The sequence below is a fragment of the Lycium barbarum genome, chromosome 12, assembly GCF_019175385.1.
Source record: "Lycium barbarum isolate Lr01 chromosome 12, ASM1917538v2, whole genome shotgun sequence".
In the NCBI taxonomy this organism is placed as follows: domain Eukaryota; kingdom Viridiplantae; phylum Streptophyta; class Magnoliopsida; order Solanales; family Solanaceae; genus Lycium; species Lycium barbarum.
The window spans coordinates 106,155,948-106,176,831 of NC_083348.1; the positions used below are offsets into that span (position 1 = coordinate 106,155,948).

General features: G+C 37.7%; 4 protein-coding genes across 4 annotated transcripts; 1 reads left to right on the forward strand and 3 right to left on the reverse strand.

Moving 5' to 3' along the window:
* Positions 1-1,579: 1,579 nt before the first annotated feature.
* Positions 1,580-4,449, reverse strand: LOC132625177 (pentatricopeptide repeat-containing protein At3g26782, mitochondrial). The gene is made up of 2 exons (XM_060339997.1): positions 3,249-4,449; positions 1,580-3,149 (listed from the first exon to the last, which is right to left on the reverse strand). Exons 1-2 carry the CDS (start codon positions 4,149-4,151, stop codon positions 2,106-2,108), a joined length of 1,947 nt encoding a protein of 648 aa, XP_060195980.1. The 5' UTR covers positions 4,152-4,449; the 3' UTR covers positions 1,580-2,105.
* An 850-nt stretch (positions 4,450-5,299) lies between these two features.
* LOC132622854 (uncharacterized) lies at positions 5,300-9,457 on the reverse strand. The gene is made up of 2 exons (XM_060337527.1): positions 7,837-9,457; positions 5,300-6,304 (listed from the first exon to the last, which is right to left on the reverse strand). The coding sequence occupies exons 1-2, from the start codon at positions 8,389-8,391 to the stop codon at positions 5,588-5,590; spliced, it is 1,272 nt and encodes a 423-aa protein (XP_060193510.1). The 5' UTR covers positions 8,392-9,457; the 3' UTR covers positions 5,300-5,587.
* Positions 9,458-9,573: 116 nt separating this feature from the next.
* LOC132622855 (rRNA-processing protein CGR1) lies at positions 9,574-10,361 on the forward strand. The gene has a single exon (XM_060337528.1). It carries the CDS (start codon positions 9,616-9,618, stop codon positions 10,168-10,170), a length of 555 nt encoding a protein of 184 aa, XP_060193511.1. The 5' UTR covers positions 9,574-9,615; the 3' UTR covers positions 10,171-10,361.
* Positions 10,362-10,495: 134 nt separating this feature from the next.
* LOC132622853 (sialyltransferase-like protein 1) lies at positions 10,496-18,259 on the reverse strand. The gene is made up of 11 exons (XM_060337526.1): positions 17,892-18,259; positions 17,752-17,822; positions 17,389-17,475; positions 17,213-17,290; positions 17,021-17,112; positions 16,693-16,894; positions 15,175-15,265; positions 12,693-12,751; positions 11,667-11,815; positions 11,320-11,401; positions 10,496-11,231 (listed from the first exon to the last, which is right to left on the reverse strand). The coding sequence occupies exons 1-11, from the start codon at positions 17,986-17,988 to the stop codon at positions 10,851-10,853; spliced, it is 1,389 nt and encodes a 462-aa protein (XP_060193509.1). The 5' UTR covers positions 17,989-18,259; the 3' UTR covers positions 10,496-10,850.
* Positions 18,260-20,884: the final 2,625 nt, after the last annotated feature.

Below are 20,884 nucleotides of genomic sequence, written 5' to 3' on the forward strand. Positions count from 1 at the left end.
ATTGCGTTTTTGGTACAGTTTGTCCCAGAGCTCGCTCAAAAAAGCCTTTTAAAATATCGAGGAAAATAAAGGTTCACTAGTTTAATAGGCAAATCTAACAGGAAGAGTATTTCAATGTTAACTTGAATTTGATAGAGTGACTTGCCGCTGCCGGGACATTTGTTTTGATTTCTCGTTGCTTGAAAAGTCATGAAGTGTTTGCACAAAATACTTTTTTTTTTCCCACGGTCGGTGCGCAATACAATTGACATTTGGGCACGGCAAATTGGTAATGCGCATGATGCAGGTGTGCACTGTTTTATTTGTTAATAAATAAATAAATGACGTAAATGAGAAACAGTAGACCGAATTAAAGAACGCAAGTATGGGCACGATGGTAAATGCAAAAGAATTAAATTGGCCTTAAACGGAGGACCTTAGCAGTATATTCCTTTGGGGTGTTGCATTGGCAGAATCGATACAGTTACTCCAGTGGAGCCGGAAATGCAATTGGAGCACTCACTCACATAATTTAGTAGGCGTTTGGCCATGAAAATCAAATATTTTTTACTTTATTTGTAATTTTGAAATTGGTGTTGAAGATGGAATTGTGTTTAGTTATAGTTTTTACAAAGAACATCTTGTTGTTTGATTGTATTAAAAGTGAAAAAAGTGAAAATGAGGTTTTGGGTGTTTTTCAAATTCCAAATACAACTTCAAGTTGTATATGACTTTTCATGGCCAAACATTGATTTTGAAATAAAGTGAAATAATTTTCAGGAAAAAGTGAAAAATTCTCATGGCCAAACGGGTCCTTAGAATACATTTACACAGAACCACTTGGAAGTTTTCTCTTCTTTTTTCCCCCCTTTTTTTAGATCTAATTTAGTAACGGTCATACGACATGAAATTACGATTTTATATTTTGATTTCAAATTAGCGTTGGTTTTATGCAATTTACACAAAATTTCAACTTCATATCATGATTTTAAATTCCAAATTTTCCTTGGAATTCCAAATTATGATTTCAATTTTTTTTAAGCGTAAAGCTTGAGCCATAAGTTTATATTTTGTAAAAAAGATTCATAAGCTGGTAGATATATTTACAAACCATTTATATCAAATATTAAAAGATCTGCAAGTTTCAAATTGATGTTCTATTCTTTAAAAAGTTATTCTAGTAGCGTATTGATTTTGTTATGAAACATGATTTGCTTATTTGGTAAGATTGTATAATGATTAGGAAAATTTTGATGGTTTTCACAATTTGTGGGGCTTTTATGTGCAAATTGCATGTTCAAACAAAACTTCACTTTCAAATCATTATGATTTTAAATCATTAATTTCATATGAAAATTTCAAATCATGTCCAAACGGCTCCTTAGAGTAGCCAAAAGGCAAGAGAAAATAAAGGTCAAGAGAAAGAAAAAAGATGAGAGAAAAAAAGGTTGCAATCCTACTTTTTTTCTTTTTTTAATCTCTTGAATATAGTAATATGCGACATGTTTTTATCTATTCGGTATGACAATATTCCTAGAAATTATTCTTAAAGACATGTTTAATCTCTAAATATTGGTTATTTTAATGTTCTATTCAACAAGAATATTTTGCACAAAATAGAGAAAAATGTTTGTCATTTCATATCACTTGCTTAAATACAATACTCAAAATCAAAACGATCACCAAAAAATTTACTGTTTCCCACCTTCAATGCAAATACTAATTTACTGTTTCCCACACGTAACATACTCCTAATAAAAAGCTTTCAAGGTGAAAAAAGATAGCTAATGCTGCCAGAATTCCTTAATTGATGTAACGGGATTAGCCATAAAAACCTGCAAAGCACAAATGTTTCAAACAAACATAATTCAGTGTTCTCTGCAGTGTATAAAAGAGGTTGAATAATGAAGAATAGAGTGAGACGATGAATTCACAGAGAGAAGTTCCAAATTCTGCTTATGGATCCGCTCTCTCTTTTGCTCTTGAGATACGACAGAACAGGGGAATAACGTTCGATACTAATTCTTTCGCGAATATCTTATCAGATTATGCACCACTGCTTATCATACGACAACTCCTCTTAAGTCGATTAGTAGGTGAAGACAAAATTTTGTTCAATGCTTAAATCACCAATAGTCCCCACATGAGCAAAAGCCATCCTTAAAATGGTGAAATCTCTTTGCATCTCTGACCACGATTTCCCTATTAACAATCTTGGCAATTAGCTTAATTGTTGTATGACAGTCTCCACATATCCTAAGATTCTTAATCACCTGAATTGTACTGCCAGGGACGGAATTCATAACCCCAAAAGCAACAGCGAGCTTCTCACTATGAACTCGTAATGTCAGTCCTTTCTCTTCTTCCTCAACATCATGAAGATCATATGTCGTGTTAGGTACATAGCCAGCTATCTGCAGCTTTACAGATAATTCTTCCAAATAAGCATAAATCCTGTCATGTTGAGGGTGTTCTCTATCACCGACCAGAAATACATGAACCCTGCCTTTGAGTTCAAGCAGGCTGAACCCAGGAGGTTTACTTAATCCACGATTTTTCATAAGTATCCTCATCTTGTCTACATCTTCCCACCTTCCAGCATCAGCATATATGTTCGACAGCAAAACATAATACCCACAGTTTGTTGGGTCTAATTCAAACAAGTTCCTAGCAGAAACCTCCCCAACCTCGACATTCTTGTGCATCCTGCATGCAGCTAGAAGGGAACCCCAAATGACAAAGTCAGGCGTCACCTTCATCTCTTTTATCAAATTATATGCCTTGGCAAGGAAACCAGCACGTCCAAGAAGATCAACCATACAAGCATAATGCTCCACTCCTGGCTGTATACAAAATCTAGGCTCCATGGCATTAAACCAATACCAACCTTCATCCAGCAACCCAGCATGGCTACAAGCTGCTAGAACAGAGACAAAAGTAATGTAATTTGGTTTTACCCCAGCTGAGTTCATCTCATAAAACACTTGAAGGGCTTCCCTGGCTCTCCCGTGCATACCATAGCCTGCAATCAAAGCAGACCATGATTTCACATTCTTTTCCTTCATCCTATTGAAGGCATTCCTTGCCATCCTTAATCTCCCACATTTGCAGTACATGTCAATCATGGATGTGCCCACATATATATTATCCTCTAGGTTCATTTTTATAACCTAAATAGTGAAATAGACATCTAGAAACATCAATACAGTGGAAAAATAAGGAGTCAGAAAGAATGCAGTAAATGGAACAGTGGTTAGACCTGGAAGTACCTGATCATGTATGCACTTGCCAGCCTGAAGAGCTCCTGAATGTGCACAAGCCAACAACACGGCTGACAAGGTGACAGCATTGTAGTCAACCTCTCTATCCCATGCCAGGGAACGAAAAATTTCCATTGCCTGAGCTGAAAGTCCGTGCTGGGCGTAAACTGCAATCATAGAGTTCCACGAAATGATGTCCTTGTCAGGCATCACGTCGAACATCTTCCTAGAGAAATCAACCTCACCGCACTTGGCATAGGCATCAATCAATGTGTTCCCAACTCCCATGTCTTCATCGAATCCTCTTTTCATAACAAAGCCATGAAGCCCTTGGGTAAGTGTCATCCCCGAAACACGAGAACAAGCGGAGAGCACGGAAACCATAGCAACCGAGTCAAGAGAAACTAGTTCCTGATCTTGGCCTGCTAAGAGCTCTTTAAAAAGCAAGAGTGCTTCTTGCGGGTGGTCATTTTGGACGTAGCCAGTTATCATGGAGGTCCAAGAAACAACATTCTTTTGAGGAATTTGATCAAACAGCTTTCTTGCATCAGCAAGTTGACCACACTTGGAGTACATATCAATGAGAGCGGAGGATACAAAAAGGTCGGTGTCATAACCAAAGATGAGAGCTTGTTGGTGGGTCTGCTTGCCGGAAGTGAGATCCGAAAGGGAGGAACATGATTTGACGGCGCAGGGGAAGGTGGATCGGTTTGGTTTGAGAGAGAGCTTTCGCATGGAATAGAAAGCTCGAAGGGCTTCCACGGAGTCACCACCCCGAGCCAAGTCGGCAATGATACAGTTCCACGAGAACACATCCGATTTGTCTAAGTATCTGTTGAAGAACTTGGCGACGTTAGGACTTGTAGAAAAGCCGCGTCTATACAAGTAGGAGAGTGAACCCAATTTAGTCATTCATCCAGTGAACCTATGTTGCTCTTACGGTTTGAGCTGTTCAAATTGTTTACCCAGTTTAGACGACTACTGATGTGTTTTTGAAATTTTGTTCGGATATGCCACGTAGTATTAATGAATACAATGTTGGATGGTTGTTTCTCGTGGTTCATTAATGTATAGTATGGTATTGTATTAATGAATATAATGTTTGGATAGACTGTATCGTTTGTTGTGGTTTAATAACATTTGTATTGTTTGGTTTGACTGTATGATACTGTATAATAACTTGTAAGTTTACTAAAATACCTTAACTCTTAATTAGAAATAATTTATATATATTAATAAAACTCAGGTAAAGAATAAAATATGAACTTTAAAAAATAAGTAGGTAGTGGGTGGGGGAGGGGTGTGTGGTGTGAGGTGGGTGATTGTGAGATGAGAGTGGGGGTAGTGGGTAGTAGGGTGGGGGTGAGTGGTTGTAGGAGTGGGGTTGCGTGGTGGTGAGGGGTAGTGGGTAGGGGTGGTGGAGAGGTGGGTAGTGTGGGATGAGGGTGGGGGTGAGTTGTTGTGGAGTGGGGTTGGGCGGTAGTGAGGGGTAGTGGGTGGTGGGGGTGGGTGGCAGAGGAGTGGGGTAATTGAGGGTAAGGGTGAGTGGTAGGACGGGGGTGGGGTTGGGGTGAGTGGCGGGGGGTGGGTGGGGGTGAGTGGTAGCATGGGGCATGGGTGGGGGTGGGGGTGGGGGTGAGTGGTAGGGTGGGGTGGGGTGAGTGGTGGAGGGTATAATGGAGAAATGAAATACGTAACCACAGAAAAATCACCAAATTCGTGGTTTCAAAAATTGAAATTTTTCATGGTTATATAACCATGGAATGAACCACAGGTTTACAATACCATATCACATAATTTTAAGAACAATGAAAACAAACATGATTTCTTAGAAAATCATACATTAATGAACCACGAGAAATCACCATCCAAGCAGGGGGTTAGTACTAGGCGCCTAATTACTACTCAGATTTGGGGGGTTCGAAATTTCTCAAGCATTAACCTTTACAAGTAAAAGATCGCCAAGCCATTACTACTAACTAGTAAGTAAAAATCATTAATAGGAAGAAAAAGAAAAAGAAAAAGAAAAAAAAAACTGCAAAGGACCAAACTCAGCCTGATTTACTCAACAGCTTATTATAAGAAAGCCACACTAGAAGTGCCCTACAATATCAAGAATTTAAAAATGCTACAAATAGAAACAATAATCCACAGACGTGGTTCCAACTCCATCTCCAGTTCGGCATGCAGTTGGAGAAGTGGAAATTAATTTTGCAAAAGAAATTGAGAATCATCAAAAGTATCATGCCGTGATCTGACTCTAGTTGTAGAATACACAATGCTTTGAAAAATTCCTTAATCGAGCCAGAATACTTTAAGTGTTCTCAGCTGCCAAATGGAATAATTTACTAGAGAAGTCTAAGATGTGCAGTATCGTTCATTCTCTTGATTTGCCATCCCATTTTCCAGGAATGTTGTAGCACTGTAACAGAAGAATCATCTATGCATATCTTACTTGTCATCATTGCACTGCAGCCAAGGAGGCCAGTAAGAAGACACTTAACCGGAATTGAATGTGTAAAAATACCGATGCATTGAGAAACATTAGTAGTGATTTGCACATTTAAATCACGGATGGAGTTAGGATTAATGGGTTCTCGAGGTGACATCTCATCATCAGCCTCATGATCCCCAGTAGTTGTCACGATCTGAAGCCTACTCTTTCCAGACTTCTTCCTCGAAAGTCCTTGTCGGTTCCTGTGGTGCGAATCCCAATGGGACGACGAGAAAGAGGGCGGCCCATCTCGGTCATGAACTGAATTGACAAGTGCATGAGAACCACGATTTGAGAAGCCCTGGTTCTCACCCTGATCAGGTGGAGAGAAATCAGATCTGAATTTTTCAGGCAATGCCATAACAGTTCCATTTAGGAATTGTACCATCCGGAATTCCACCTGCCTCAGTGACTCTCCAGATGGTGCTGAAAAATCAGGCTGGAACTTTTCCATTAGGCTAATTGTTTCGGGTGTAAAAATATCTGAGCGGTGGCATCCCTCCCAATGCCCCTGACTCATTTCCAGTAGTGCATCAGAGGATTGTATACGTTCCTCTGAAAAGTTTAATTCCTGCACAATTAACAGAGATCCATTCATTACCAAATTTGGAAGTCCTTAACACAACATGCAAATAACATGTTACTCTAAATCCCTGCAACTTTGTCAATTCAGTTGTTCTACTTACAGTCAAAATTGGAAAATATCTCAATTTCTAAATCAATTCTTCAACACACAATAGAGACAAGAGAAAGTAAGCTCTTATTGCTCGAAGTTGGGCTTCCTTTTATTATTCTGAGATGTGATGCTAACTGTGGCTCAGCTGTTCTGAGAACAGTAACATAAACTTTGGATTTGCTAGTGGTCAAGACAGCAAGAATGTGTTTGATACATAAAATCTGCTGAGAAGCCAATTATGCCTTACACAAATGCAGATTATGCAACTTTTTTTCTGCAGTACTGTACATTAAGAACAAGGCCGATATTTTCCAAGCACCGTGTGGAAATGGAACATAGGATTATCATATAGTATACTCTACCTATCCCAGAAAGATTTAATTACTTCCCTTTCCCGATTTAAATAATATCTGTTTTCCTCGACTACAAATCTTATTATTTATACTATAGGAATTGGACTAACTTTTATCCCCAAATTACTTCAAAAGTATAGTATACTCTAACTATCCCAGAAAGATTCGATTAGTTTCCCTTTCCCGATTTAAATAATATTTGTTTTCCTCGACTACAAATCTTATTATTTATACTACAGGAATTGGACTAACTTTTATCCCCAAATTACTTCAAAAGTTGGACTAACAGTTATCCCTAGAACATCTGAAACCAAAAGTTACCTTCAAGATTTTGTTTGGGGTCACCTTTGTTTGAACTATTAGTAGTTTAGTACTACAAAGTTCCATCTCCAATGTCTGTCATAGGCTGCTAGACATTCAAAGACCACAAACTTGCAAAACCCAAACTACTGTGACAGTTAGCCATATAAATCCTCAACCTAAGCAGCCAACAAATTCAATGGTTTCTTTCAGGGCAGAAGTCACTATACCTCTGACGACAATTATCAGAGAACTATAAGACTTGAGAGGGAAACCTCACAAGTAACAAAAGGAAACATGCGTCTACCTAGAAATGAAGAAATCTTTTTCCCACACAGGTAATAATCTATGTTGCTCGAATCCTCCATAAATACTGCCGCATACATATAGAATCCTCAAAGAAAGCACAACTTTTAAAGTATGTTGCTCGAATCCTCCATAAATGCTGCCGCATACATATAGAATCCTTAAAAAAAGCACAATTTTTAAAGGATCCGACACACGCGCAGCAACATTCTTGGAGGAATCAAGCAACATAGATGATAATGCATAGGATTGTATATCAATTAGTTGGCGGAGTGCTTCATTTTTTTTTTCTTTCTGGCCCGCAAAAATAGATACTGGAAGCAAAAGGATTTGATCTTTTCTATTTCATACCAAAATCCAAAAGACCAAAGCTTAATACTAAGAAAATCATTATGTTAAGACAAAGAAAGTTCAACATTCATATCAAATCAACGTTAAAGACAGAAGTAGTGTAGGAATGAAGGATACCTGGCAAACAGAGAGGGCAGTAGCTCGTGCGCGATCCAAGGGAGACGTATAGATAGAATTGAAACGAATCCCTTGAGACTTGAGAAATACAGCCAAAGCTCTTGCTTGTCGCTTGCCATTAGGGGTAAGTGCAGCCTCGGGGCAGCGGCCAGCAATCAAATCAGGCCTTAAATTCGAATGACACTCTCCATTACTAATCAAATAGACCTCGGTGAGGGTCCTATCCTCATCCACAGAATCAGAGGAGAAGGTGCGGTGGAAATGAGGGGGAGGGGGAAGTGAGGGAGGTGGGGCAAGAACATTATAAGGATCCCACACCTTGATAGAAGGGCCCAAACGAGGGGTGCCGAAAGAAGAGAGCTGAGGGGAGAGAGGCGATGCGGAGGCGTGGCAAGGTAACATCTCGGGCTCTTGTTCAAGAACCTTCTTGAGCAGAGCTGTGTCGTCACCAACTAATCGGCCATCAGGGGTGTCGTTCTCGTGCTCCGCATTTTCTTCTTCATCTTCTTGGTCTTCATCTTCAGAGGGTACCTCTACCGACTGAGAACCGCCCATTTATCAATACTAATATGGATCTTTCCGATCTATCCACCGATCGTTAAACTTAATTTAAAGACAGAAAGACAAGAGCTTTTCTCGGTTTTGGTATAGGATTCAGCCACCGGAATGTTTTTTTCTCGGTAAAATCCTCGGATTTAAAAAGATGGAAGCTTTTTTCTGTTGTGTTGTTTTGTATTCTTCAATTTGGGATTGGCAAATGGAGCTAGGAATAGGTAAGAGTATAGTTGTTTAGGAAAGGGATAACTGTATAACTTAGATATAAATAAATCCAGAAATGGGAAGAGAGATCTGAGAAAGATGGAAGCAGTTATATTTTCTTACTAACATACAACATAGAGGAAGAATAGTCCCATTCTCATCCCATGGGTAAATGTAAATAGGAGGATGCGCAACCTTCGGCTACATGCTAATTAAGACCACTTATCATTATTATACACTGCTGCTGCTATTACCATTACTGGTACTATACTATTTTATTCAGCCAGATCGAGTCAGGCCTTTCACTTTTGGTACTTGACACTCAGCCTGGGACATCACACATCCCTCTTATTATGGACATTTTGCTCTTTACCTTTTTTGTCACAAATCAGAGTCCTTTTCTACTGGTGCTTTTATTTTTCGCAAATGAACAATTTTACTCCTCTTCTTGTAACTTTTTTGTTTAAATTTATGACAGTGATGTTCGGTTAACTTGCACGCATCTCAACTAATTTCATCTACTTTTTATCTTCATCTTTGTAACATTTTTTTATAGGCTAGACTAGATTGTCATTATTTTAGATTTTCCCTGAGGCTTCTAATACTTTTAGTAATAAACCTTTTATAACAAATCCTGAAAAGACTTCACATACTATATACTCAAGCAATTAAAAAAAGGCTAAATTTTGAATAGTTTTGAAATGTTGTTTACTTAGCTGTCCAGAAAGTGGCTATTTGCCAATTGCATCACATTTTAATGCGAAAACAAAATTTGGACAAACTAGGAAAGAGTAGCTTCCCCACTCAATTAATTAGCTAAATTTTAAATACTCGTGCAAAGAGTCGCTAGCGCGCCTAATTTTTACAAACTTGACGGTGAGAAGCCCAAACAGTGGTTAGATTTGGGCCGGCCCAAAAAAGTGAAAAGCTGAAAAAAAAAGAAAAAGGAAGTGACATACAAGTATATTAGGGTTTGGGAGATATAAATTAGATGGAGAGGAAACAGCTACCTTACTAGCAATGGCGTGTACTGTGGATTTTCGGTGCCTGGATGAAGGCTTCGGAGGAAAAACATACAAGCGAAAGAGAGCAGAGAAAGAGGTAGATAATGATGCCATGGAAGTAGAACCAACTCCTGCTTCGAAGAGACAGGCTGTTCCATCTGCGGATGACCCAAACAAGCCCGTACTTGGAAGGCCCACGTACGACGGAGTGATAGCAGGGAGAGTATCTGGAAGGAATTGGAAACAGCCGAGGAAACACAGGTCATCAGCGGCGAAGGTGAGCGTGAAGGGGAAGCCGTTGGAGCAGAGGATTAAAGAGAAGGAGATAAAGAAGGCGTATAAGGAGAGAATCAATGAGCTCAAGGAAGAGATAAGGCAGAACAAGGTCGACAAGAGGAAGCAGAGAGAGGAAAGAGACAAGAGGAAGCAGGAAAACATTCTCAAGTCTGGGACCAAAGTTCAGAAGATCACAAATCCAAAGACGCTCAAAAAGATTGCTAAGTCTAAGCAGAGGAAGCAACTCAAGGTTGTCTCTGACGATCTTCTTAACGGTGGAAACAAGAACAAGTAGAGCTCATGACTCGAAATGTATTTTTTTGGCAATGAGATATACTCATAATAGTACTCTTGTAGTTTTCCTTTTCGTTTTGCTCTTTTAAATTACATCTGTTTCGAAATTTTGTTGTAGTTTCATGATCTAATTGATCAGTTATGCTGCAGTTTTATGATTTAATTGATCAATTCTGCTGTGGCATTACCTTCCGTTACATTCTCAGTTATTGTAATGCTATGATAGAACAAAAACCCTCCAGTCTTCCCTTTACACTTTTCTCACTGAGTTTATATGGGAAATGATTATCACAATTCACAGTGCGAAGATTAATAAAAGCAACAGATGTCCCTAACTGAGAAAGGTTATATAACAAAACCAGGTAAATATGGAACATGAAATTTCTTTACTTGCAAAATCAATGTGTAATTTAAGAAAAGTTAAAGGACAGCTCAGAGTATAGTCCCTTCTTTCCTCATTCCTTCAGATCATTAGGTATATGAAAATTTCAGTCAAATTTGCAGTGCGCTTCCAATGGATGATGGTTAAAATGTTCCCAGTTAAGCTCTTTGGTGGCCGTCACTAGTTTACACTCCAAGGGAAGCTGCTTGAGGCCAAATCACTTGGTTCTCTCGTGTTTGTTCATGTGAAAACATTAATTAGGTTCTACTCCAATGGATCCATCATATCAAACCATTGTTTCATGCCTCGGATTTCACGCAGACTAAATCATCCAGCTTATTGCCATCCATCTTGTACAAAGAAACGCCTTCCATCTGAGTGTAGTGCTTCTGCGCTTCGTCCCTCAAGCTCTCAAAAGGCATGGCTTCCCATCGGTTGTAATTTGAATGCTTCCTGGTATCTGTCATGTCTGCGGAACCGGATATAGGCCCAGTGCCATAGGGACCTGATTTGCCCCATACTTTACAGTTAACAAATTGTCCCAATTCTCCCTCTTGCCCAGCTTGCTTCTTTTTCAGACGCAATGCAGCTCTGTGAGCGCTGTTTATCATTTCTCTACTAGGCAAATCGGACCAGTCTTGGTTTCTCTTTGCTCGCATAGGAGAATGGATTCGTATGACCTAAAATATAAATTCTTAGTGAGAGCATCGCACAACAAATGAACAAGTTGAAAAATGAACTTTAGCTGAAGTAATCAGATGTCCTTACTCCAAGGCATTCTAAGAGTTGGTAATATGCTCTCCCTTGGAGTGGGTTGTGCCCTTTCCTTGGTGTAGAAAAGTATCGAGTCCTATAAAACAAAGTTTTCCAACAACCATACAGAGATAATGTTTAATGGTCATTAGATGTACGAAATAGCAGGCAAAATTTATGAAAGGTAAAGTAGAAGATGGAATCCAAGTAGAAGCGTTGAAAATTCCAGAAAGATGGCAATCTTTCAACATTAGATAGATTTGCAAAGAGAACTTGATTCCAAGTGTTTCAAGTGTGTATACGTTAAGTTGTCTAATAAAGCTGAAGTTACAAAGGAAAAGATGAGGCATAGTAGAACATACCATTCTGTGTAACCAGGATCAACAGTGAAACCATAAATGTCAACAATGTCACACATGGAAAGTGCTAGTTCTATTGATTTCATCCCAGTTCCTTTGGCACCCCTGCGTAATACGATACCTTGGAACAGATAGACCGGATTCCGGATTTTCTGCAATGAATAATGGAGGTCTGTCATTTTCTCCTCAAATGAATTTGATGCTACCAAGTCTTGAAATCATAGTAGGGCTTCTTTTATAATCAAGCATACAGCTTTACAAGTGGCTCATGGCCTAAATAGGGTAAAACAAACCACTGCCACAAAATGTTGAAGATAAATAAACAAATCCCTTATGCTCATAATAACACCTTGAATCAATAAGCAATGCAGAAAATAAAATTGCATCAGCGAAAGGCATTCTTAATTTCCAGCTTCTATCCATTATAATGCAAAGCCAAGCTCTTTTCCGAATAAAACTACTTAGTCATCCATGCTGCAATCAAGTTTGACAATATTCTACACACATCCCGTACAAACCACACACCCTTGTTGACCTCACCCTTCTTTACCAACGCCAGTATTCAGAATCCTAAACAAATCTCTATTTCACCACCTACAAGGCTACTGCTTAATTCCATCAGAGTTTCCTTAACATGCCTCCGATGGATTAGTGTTAGAGTAGTTGCAAATTGATATAATGGTGAGTGTATTAAGCACAAGAAGCCATGGTCAAAAGCTGCAGAGTAAGGAGGACGGCATAAAACTCGATAGACAGAAGGATAGAGCAAGTATCCCATACTTCAAGGAAAAGAAAGATCCTGCCATTATGCAGAGTTCCGTTCATATCAGTTCGCCGGGGAGGGGGGTGGAGGGGGGGGGGGGAAGTGAACTGATATGCAATGAATTTTCTAAACAGTCCTACTCTGATCATTCACTAGTATCACTTGATGAATATGATTGAGAACAACGAAAACTAACAATACAACTTTAAGAAGAAAAATAGCGGAGAAACAAATAATTAAAAGCATTCATCTGAAACAAATATTACCTTTATCATTGCATTGAAGTCTCTATGGATGACACTTTTAATTATAAGCACCTCATCGTCTGCAAATAAAAAAGGAATAGCAAAAAATAATGAGTAAAAGTTTCATCAGTCTTGCTTCCAATATCACAAATCACAAACATGTCATTGCTAATAATCATAAAAAGAACAGTAATCATTGCTGCATTTCCTTTTTCATACTGCTTTGAAATGCTTTTCTTGAGCCGAGGGTCTATCAGAAACAGGCTCTCTATCTCCACGATGTAGGACTAAGGTCTGCATACGCTCTACCCTCCCTAACCCACCTCTGGGATTACACTGGGTATGTTGTTGCTGCTCTTCATTAGGATAAGAATTACCCTGACCTTATATCTAATGAGAAATAACTGAAATTGGAACATAAATAGCAAAAAGTTATTAGCCAACATTTAATAGCCTTCAAGTTCAAGCTAATCAAAGCCATGTTCAAGCCCTTCAGCTATTTTTATATTCAGCTAACATTTTGTAATAGACCTTTAGTATATCCCAGAGCTATCTGCTAAGAAAAGCTAACGGACCTGACGACCATGGTCCTACAACTTATGCTAAATAGAGGGAGGTACTGAGGTTAATTTTCTTAAGCTTGGTTGGAACCATCATCTTCCTCCTCTTTTTGCTCTCATTTCTATATCTCTTTTCTTCCTTTTTCCCCCAAGGGGAGCTAACAATAAGGTTAATTTTATTCACAGCAAGAAGACTGTTTTCTTTATAACAGGTGAAAAATTGGAGGAGAATCCCTTTGTAAGGAGCTGTCATCTATATGTAACAGTTAACTACCTTGCTCCTTCCTCACACCCTTAGGGGTGCGGCCCTTCTCCATACCATGGTAACGCGGGATGCTTTGTGCACCGGAGTGCCCCCTTTGTCTGAGAATTTCCGAACTAAAAACAAAATAGCAATAAGCTGAAGCCACAAAAAGCGAAACATGCAAGGCTTGAGAATTTTTCTGATTCTTTTCTCTCCCTCTCCTCCTCCCTCCCTTTATCTCTTCCCCCTCCTCTCTAAATAAACAACTTTTGGTTTCGATGAACCATTCAGGTTAAGAGAGTTGGCGTAGCCGATACTCTTCCCCTAAGTTCCAAGAATCACCAAGCGTTGATTAAAATCTTGAGGTGTCTGACAAAAGTAGTAAAAATAGAAAATAAGAAGAAACAAGAAAGCACCAGACACTTAGTTAAAACAGCCACAAGAAATCAAGTCTCTCTGTTATTATAGAATTCAAGATTTGTTTATTTATCCATGTGTTGGGAAAGAGAACAAACAATATTATTTTGGCTAGACGTCGTTTTTGCCCCCTAAATTAAGGGTCTGTTTGTTCTTCTTAACAGAAGGGCAAAACCAAAGATGAAATGTTTGTTGAATCTAACAATATTTAAAGGGCTAGGTTGAGACTCTCGAAAAGCTAAAGGGCTCTCAAAACTTGAATCCGTCATCAATAAAAGTAATCATGCCGAATACTGCAATTCTATTGGTCATGGACAACCATTATATCATTAAAGAGAGTTGATTATTCTTCACGAGAAACTATTTCTAGCTTTTAACTTTCAATAACAAAACTCATACACATGGCACTGCTAATATGCACTATACTAAATTGAAGGCTTTTTATAGTCATCAAAGTGCGCTCGTCACAATAAGTGTACCTGACATCCTAATATGACATACTGTATCAACAACATAAGACCCACTACACACTGCAACAGATAACAAGCATGAACTTCCCCATGTCACATGTTAAATAACAAAAAGAACAAAAATGCTAGAGTTTTGCTTATCTACATTAAGACCAAAATCCTAAAAAAAGATCTTGTCAATCATAATCAAAAACCAATAATTGCCACTAATGGTAGTGCATTTTTCTTGTTTTTTTTCTTTTTGGTGATCAGTAAACAAAAGGTAATATTGAAAGATCGAATCCATACAGCAAGAGGTGATTGGACTATAAAAACGTGGGGTAGGCCACTACACCAAAAAAAAAAAAAAAAAAAAAAAGGGGGAAGAAAAGAAAAAAGCAAAAGAAGGGGAAATGAGGTCTAAAATTGTGTGTGAATCATATACATCTTGAAATTTGCACCAACGAGCAGCAAAAACGTAGGCATCTGTATGTCATCTCCTGTCACTGATTATTTTGCCTCAAAACACCTAGAGTTTCTTTCTTTTTGTAGAACCCAAAACACCTAAAACCACCACTCAATGGTAGTGTTCAATTAGGCAAGAATGAGATCATTAAAGAAGTTTTGTTTGGTTGATGTTCATAACATTGGCCCCTTAGAGCTAAGTACACAACATCAACAATTGAAAGACATCATTCTGTCTTGATGTCAATATAGGGAAACAGAAAAATGGGAAGAAGCATGATATTAATCTAAATAAAAGATAAACACAGAAGACAAAAAGTATAAGATTAAATACTCAGGAAAATAGAATAGGTTTTCCGATAATTTACCAGAACCATTGAGAATTTTAATCATGTTTCGAGCAGCACCTCGCACAACTAAGCGGAAATCTCTCTTCAGGCCAACATGCTTGGCATATTTCTGCATAACATGTTTATAAGCAGTTATTTTCACAACAAAATTCTGGTTCTGATAACATAAATGTGAGATCTAAAAGGGCTTTGTAGCTGGATTGATACCACTTTAAAGATATTTTGCAGATTAATGACTAAATAAATGCTGGTAGTCTTCAGCACTCTCAGATCTCAATTGCAAGGCTAGAGCTAGTTATTCTCTAGACAAATAGAGTTGATCAAACAATAAAAATACCACATGCGCTTTGCCAGTATTGCATGGAGAGAAATACTTGTAGCAACACGGATAATGACATAAGAATTTCAAGAATATGTGAAATACAACAGAATGAGGACTAGAATCCAACTTAAGAGTGCATGTAAACATATAGATATCTACCTGTTCTTTAATAAGTACTCCCTCGCTTCACTTTATATGTTACATTGAATGGGCACAAGTCTAGGATGTTAATTTAACTTACATACTATATTAGTGATAGCGGAAGAAACATATTAAAGTAATGGTTGATAAGTTAGTTTCCCACTTGTGGGATGGGTATGTTGTTGTTGTTAGTTGATAAGTTAGTTTGATAGGGGAAACATCACATCAAAGTTCAAAAGTTGAATATAAAGCTGTGAAAATAGTATACAAATAGAATGGTATTCAAAACATTTTGGGATGTCCCAAACTAGAAAGTGTATCATATAAATTAAAACAGAGGGTTTAACTTAATTTATTCTCATAATTAGAGAGTATTGTAGAGAGTATTGTATTTGATAGAGAACTCTAATTTAGATAACACCTACAATGCCTTAAAAACAAATTATTTATTATGGAATGAATTGGGCCTGAATAGAGTATAACAAGGATTCACAGAACGAACCTCAACTAGTCTAGGATTGAGGTGCAATTAGTTGATTGAAAAGGAGTATCATATTGACAATGAGATCTGGTACTAAGTGGGTGGCACATTAATACAGGATGTCCAGGACAAAAAGGACTTGCCTTAATAGCCTATTATAGGGATATATTATCCAGAAAAAGTCTTTTCATAGGTACTTTATATACACAGTAGTATCAATCATCCGTAGGCAGTATCTACATATTTTAGTTACAAGTTGTTAACTCTCTCATCTTGCTTTCTCAAGAAACGTATACCCTCGAAGATTAGAAGAAGAAAAAAATCCGAACTGATATTACATGCTACGCTGAAAGCCAATTAATTCGATAAGAGGCATGAAGGACACCAGTGTCTGATGGCCAACTTCAGAAAAAATAAATAAATTAGGATATTCACCGAAGGATTATAAAATGGTCAGACAGCAGACAATGAGACGCAGCTCCTTATGCCCAACCGCCCTAGTGTTCAACATGGATTCTGACATGACACAGTCCTTGGGAATGCTTCTAGTCATAAAGTATGTTTACTTTCAACAGAGGAAGGGCAAATTTACCTCATTAACGGGGGCCTCATTGTCTCGTATTACTGCATCATGACTATCAATTTCTTCTCCAAATTGCGTCTTCAAGAGGTCTCCAGAATTACCAACGACTGCACATCTTTTGAACTGTCGAGGGTGAAAGGGAGGCTTAGCTGGTAAAATTAGATTGAGATGTTCTTCACAAAGAGTCTGGTTGTAACACTTGTCTGCTCCACTGCATACAGGAGTAGAAAACAAAAAACGGAAATAATGAAATAAAATATGAAGAGCTAATCACATTAGATCTATCATTAATTGATTAAGAGGCTGAATGATGATGATGATGGAGCCAATAACTTACAGCTGTGCAATCCTTTTTGCTGCATAGTCAAACCATCCGTCAGGTCGAGAATCCAAATATTCTCTTGTCAACACTGTCGTCATGTTACGATACTGCATTTCAGATAATCGCAGTTTATTTAATGTACTACTAGTGGAAGCCCTGAAGCAAGTTTAAAAGCATCAAGTAACACGAATGACTAGTATTAGTAACCTGCTCCCACAGAAGTATTGCTTCGCAAACATCATACTTGTACTCCAATGGTTCAAATATCTTGAACTGCTCATTGTACTGCAAGTGAAATCCACACACATCCGAAGGGATGGGGAAATGCATTTCAGTGTCTTGTAGATAATGGACAAGGTAAACAATACGTAGGAGACACAAACCCAAGTGCTATTAGTTCCTTGTGGAAACTTGAGAATCACATTGCAATGATCAATTATATGAGCCGTCAATCCCAGCCCTCGATTAGCCTGGAAGCAGAAGAGACAATAAAAGACTAACATGGGGAGCAGATAGAGATGCTGAAAATGCATATCCATTGCATCCATTCAGAAGTTAAAAGAAAACCATAGGTTATAAGTGGAAACAAGCTTAGGTAGATTCAGATTGGCAGCAAATATGGTAAGCCAGCATACAACAGCTGTGGAGTGAGCCATGGTAATCATTAAGCTTCAAGTAGGATAAAACAACAGAGAGACATAAGTAGCAAGTAATTTCAGAAAATGGGAGAGGAGGAAGGTAATTACGACGCATTGCTGAAGGTTAGACTGGAAGTGGGACAAGATCCGAATATCCTCTGGGTTGATAGTCCGAGTAGCTGCATCGACATTCTAAATAATAAGCTTTAAAACAATCAAAAATAGAGGAGAGGGGTTAAGGAAAATACGAGTGAAGAAAGAGGACTGAATGGCCACAAGGATGATGGAGAAGAGTGCAGCAACACACACAAGACGAACAAGACCTGGCTTCTTCGCAGGTCTCATTTCATTCCCCACCGACTCACTACACCAAGATCTAAACACTCTTCTTCCTCCGAACTTATATCCACTTTTGCTATTAAGCTCTTGCCCTACTCCCTTTACAAATTTTCACCTCTTGCTTTCACGCATCACCTCTATTTTTCAACTCAGCAACCTCCAATTTCTTGGTAAATCTTTTGAATAATGTTTTTGTCTAATAAACAACAAAATTTACTTGTGGTAATTTTGGGCTTCCTGTCAATTTAAAATGGATGCAAACCTCAAATTATGCAATTTAACTGGGCTACATGTCTTACATTCATTAGTTAATATAAACACAAAATTCATTTGTTTGATGGTCAAGTTACATAGCACCTATGGCAGAGATGACAACTTTTAATTATGCCTTACAAATTGCGATTTTTTTTTACCAAATGGGAATTCGAACCCAGAAGCTTGAGGTATTTTTAGTCATTTTTTTAAGCTAAGGGCAAAAATTAAAGACCACCAAAAGAAGGACAATCCCCGCAAAAAAATGCTAAACTTTGGCGTATTGGACCATAATTCATATGGTATGTTTCTGTTTTGTTATTTAGAACTCGATGACTTGGTAAATTATTAGGTCATAAGTTATTATGTTAGATCTTTTCATTTTTTTGCGCGGATTGCCCTTCTTTTGGGGTGGTCTTTAAATTTTGCCCCTCATATTTGTGGTCTTTAAATTTTGTCCCTCATATTGCTGGTCTTTAATCTTTGCCCTTCGCGTTGCAACCTTGAGCTTCGCACAGAAATCATGAGGTTCTGGGTTCGAACCCGCATTCAAGCATAAATTAAAAAAAATTGCAAGGTAAGGTTTGGGACGCGTGTATGCCGGACCCGACATACTCATGCCTTATGGGAAAACTTGGCATAAGTATGCCGGGTCCGGCATAACTTTAGTTATTTCCTAACAAGTGTATGTCGGGTCCGACATACTTATGGGCAGACTTTTAGTTAAGCCTTAACTAAAAGCCTTTTCCTAGTTATGACTTATGGGGCAAACTTTTAGTTAAGGCATGACTAAAAATATGCCCCATAAGGCATAACTTTTCCTTAAGACACAGATTTTGCCTTATAAGGCAAACTTTTAGTTATACCTTAAGGAAAAGTTCCACCTTATGGGGTATACTTTTAGTTATGCCTTATGAGGCAGACTTTTAGTTAAGACATAACTAAAAGTATGCCCCTAAGGCGGAACTTTTCCTTAAGGCATAAACTTTGCCTTATAAGGCGGAACTTATAGTTATGCCGAATCCGACATAACTTTAGTTATTCCTTAGGGAAAAGTTCCGCCTTATGGGACATACTTTTAGCTATGTCTTATGGGACACACTTTTAGACATAACTAAAAGTTTACCTTAAAAAGTATATATATATATATATGCCTCAAGGCAAAGTCTGCCCCCATCAGCAGACTTTTGGTTAAACATAACTAAAATTCTGCCGGTGGGGGCATAGTGAAATTCAAACTCTGCCTTGCGAATTTTTTTTAGGTTTTTGACTGAGTGAGAGTTCGAACCTGGAACCCATGGATTTTAGCCGAAGGGCAAAATTTAAAGATTGCAAATGTGATGGGCAAAATTTAAAGACCACCCCAAAAGAAGGGCAATTCGTCTTTTTCCGTTTTTCAAAATTTCACAGAGTTCAGTAAGCATTTGGACAATATTTGGTTGAAGTTCAAAAAAAAATTATTTGAAGTTGAAAGTTAAAACGGAAAAGGGCCTAAAATACCCTCGAACTATTAGAATTGATGCAAAAATACCCTCCATCCACCTTTGAGCCCCCAAATACCCCTGTCATTCACCTTTTAGCCCTCAAATACCCCTGACATCCACCTATGGGGTCTAATATACCCTTATTTCTAACAGTCCCATGTTGACGCCCAATTTTGTCCATCCTTTCGTCCAATTTACATTGTTGAGCTTCTATTTTATTAGAATAGTAATTATATTTTTTTATCACAACCTTTAGTTAAATTTCTTGATGATCTCTATATTATTATTATTATTATTATTATTACTACTACTACTACCTTTTTGTTTTACTAGAAAAAAAATCACTCATGCATTTATTCTCCTTCTGGCTTAATTGCAGTGTTAATCCTATTCGTATCTCTATAAATATTTATTTAAACATATTTTTTGTATTAGCGTCACACTTATAGTTGTTGTTATGTTTCTATGATATTATTACAAGTGATAAAATTATTTACCCAAATATTTTGTCCCTCTACTTTTATCATCATTATGAAAATCGAGAAAATCTATTTGAAATTACTATATTCCCCAAATAAACCAAATAAATTTTTTCACCCATTTCCTAAAGTTTCTACCCAGCCCATAATCCCTTTCCAACTAAAAATCCCTAAAGGCATCAGGTTACCCTCAAAACCAAATATCCATAACTCATTATTATTTACTCAAAATTCCTAAGACCCCGTTATCTCTATATTTCGTTAAAATCAAACATTCCCCGATTATCGTCGAAATTCCACAGCTACAAAATCCCTTTCTTTGTGCCTTTTATATTCTTTCATTTATTCTAATTTGATTTTCTCTTCTCTTCTCTTTTCCATTCCACTTTATTTCCTTAATTCATTCACCTTAATTTCTTACTAGTAATCATAAAAATCATAGTTTAATATCTACCTTAATTGCGAAATCGAAACTTTCCTCTTTTCATCTAATATGCCAAGAACAAAATGACAGAAGTTTGGACCCGAATCTGTTTGAAAAAACCATCCAAGTTCAAGATTATTATTAATAATAATAATAGTAGTAGTAGTAGTAGTAGTAGTAGTAGTAGTAATAGTAATAGTAATAATAAAAGTAATAATAGTAATAGAGATATCAAGAAATTTGACTACAAGTTGTGATAAAAA

Coding starts and splice junctions, on each gene's coding strand:
- LOC132625177 (XM_060339997.1), bottom strand. CDS start 4,151: ATGACTAAATTGGGTTCACTCTCCTACTTGTATAGACGCGGCTTTTCT. Junction 3,150..3,248: donor GCAAGTGCATACATGATCAG/GTACTTCCAGGT, acceptor TTCACTATTTAG/GTTATAAAAATGAACCTAGA.
- LOC132622854 (XM_060337527.1), bottom strand. CDS start 8,391: ATGGGCGGTTCTCAGTCGGTAGAGGTACCCTCTGAAGATGAAGACCAA. Junction 6,305..7,836: donor CTGCCCTCTCTGTTTGCCAG/GTATCCTTCATT, acceptor TTAATTGTGCAG/GAATTAAACTTTTCAGAGGA.
- LOC132622855 (XM_060337528.1), top strand. CDS start 9,616: ATGGCGTGTACTGTGGATTTTCGGTGCCTGGATGAAGGCTTCGGAGGA.
- LOC132622853 (XM_060337526.1), bottom strand. CDS start 17,988: ATGAGACCTGCGAAGAAGCCAGGTCTTGTTCGTCTTGTGTGTGTTGCT. Junction 17,476..17,751: donor CTAACCTTCAGCAATGCGTC/GTAATTACCTTC, acceptor TTCTGCTTCCAG/GCTAATCGAGGGCTGGGATT. Junction 11,232..11,319: donor AACTCTTAGAATGCCTTGGA/GTAAGGACATCT, acceptor TTTATATTTTAG/GTCATACGAATCCATTCTCC.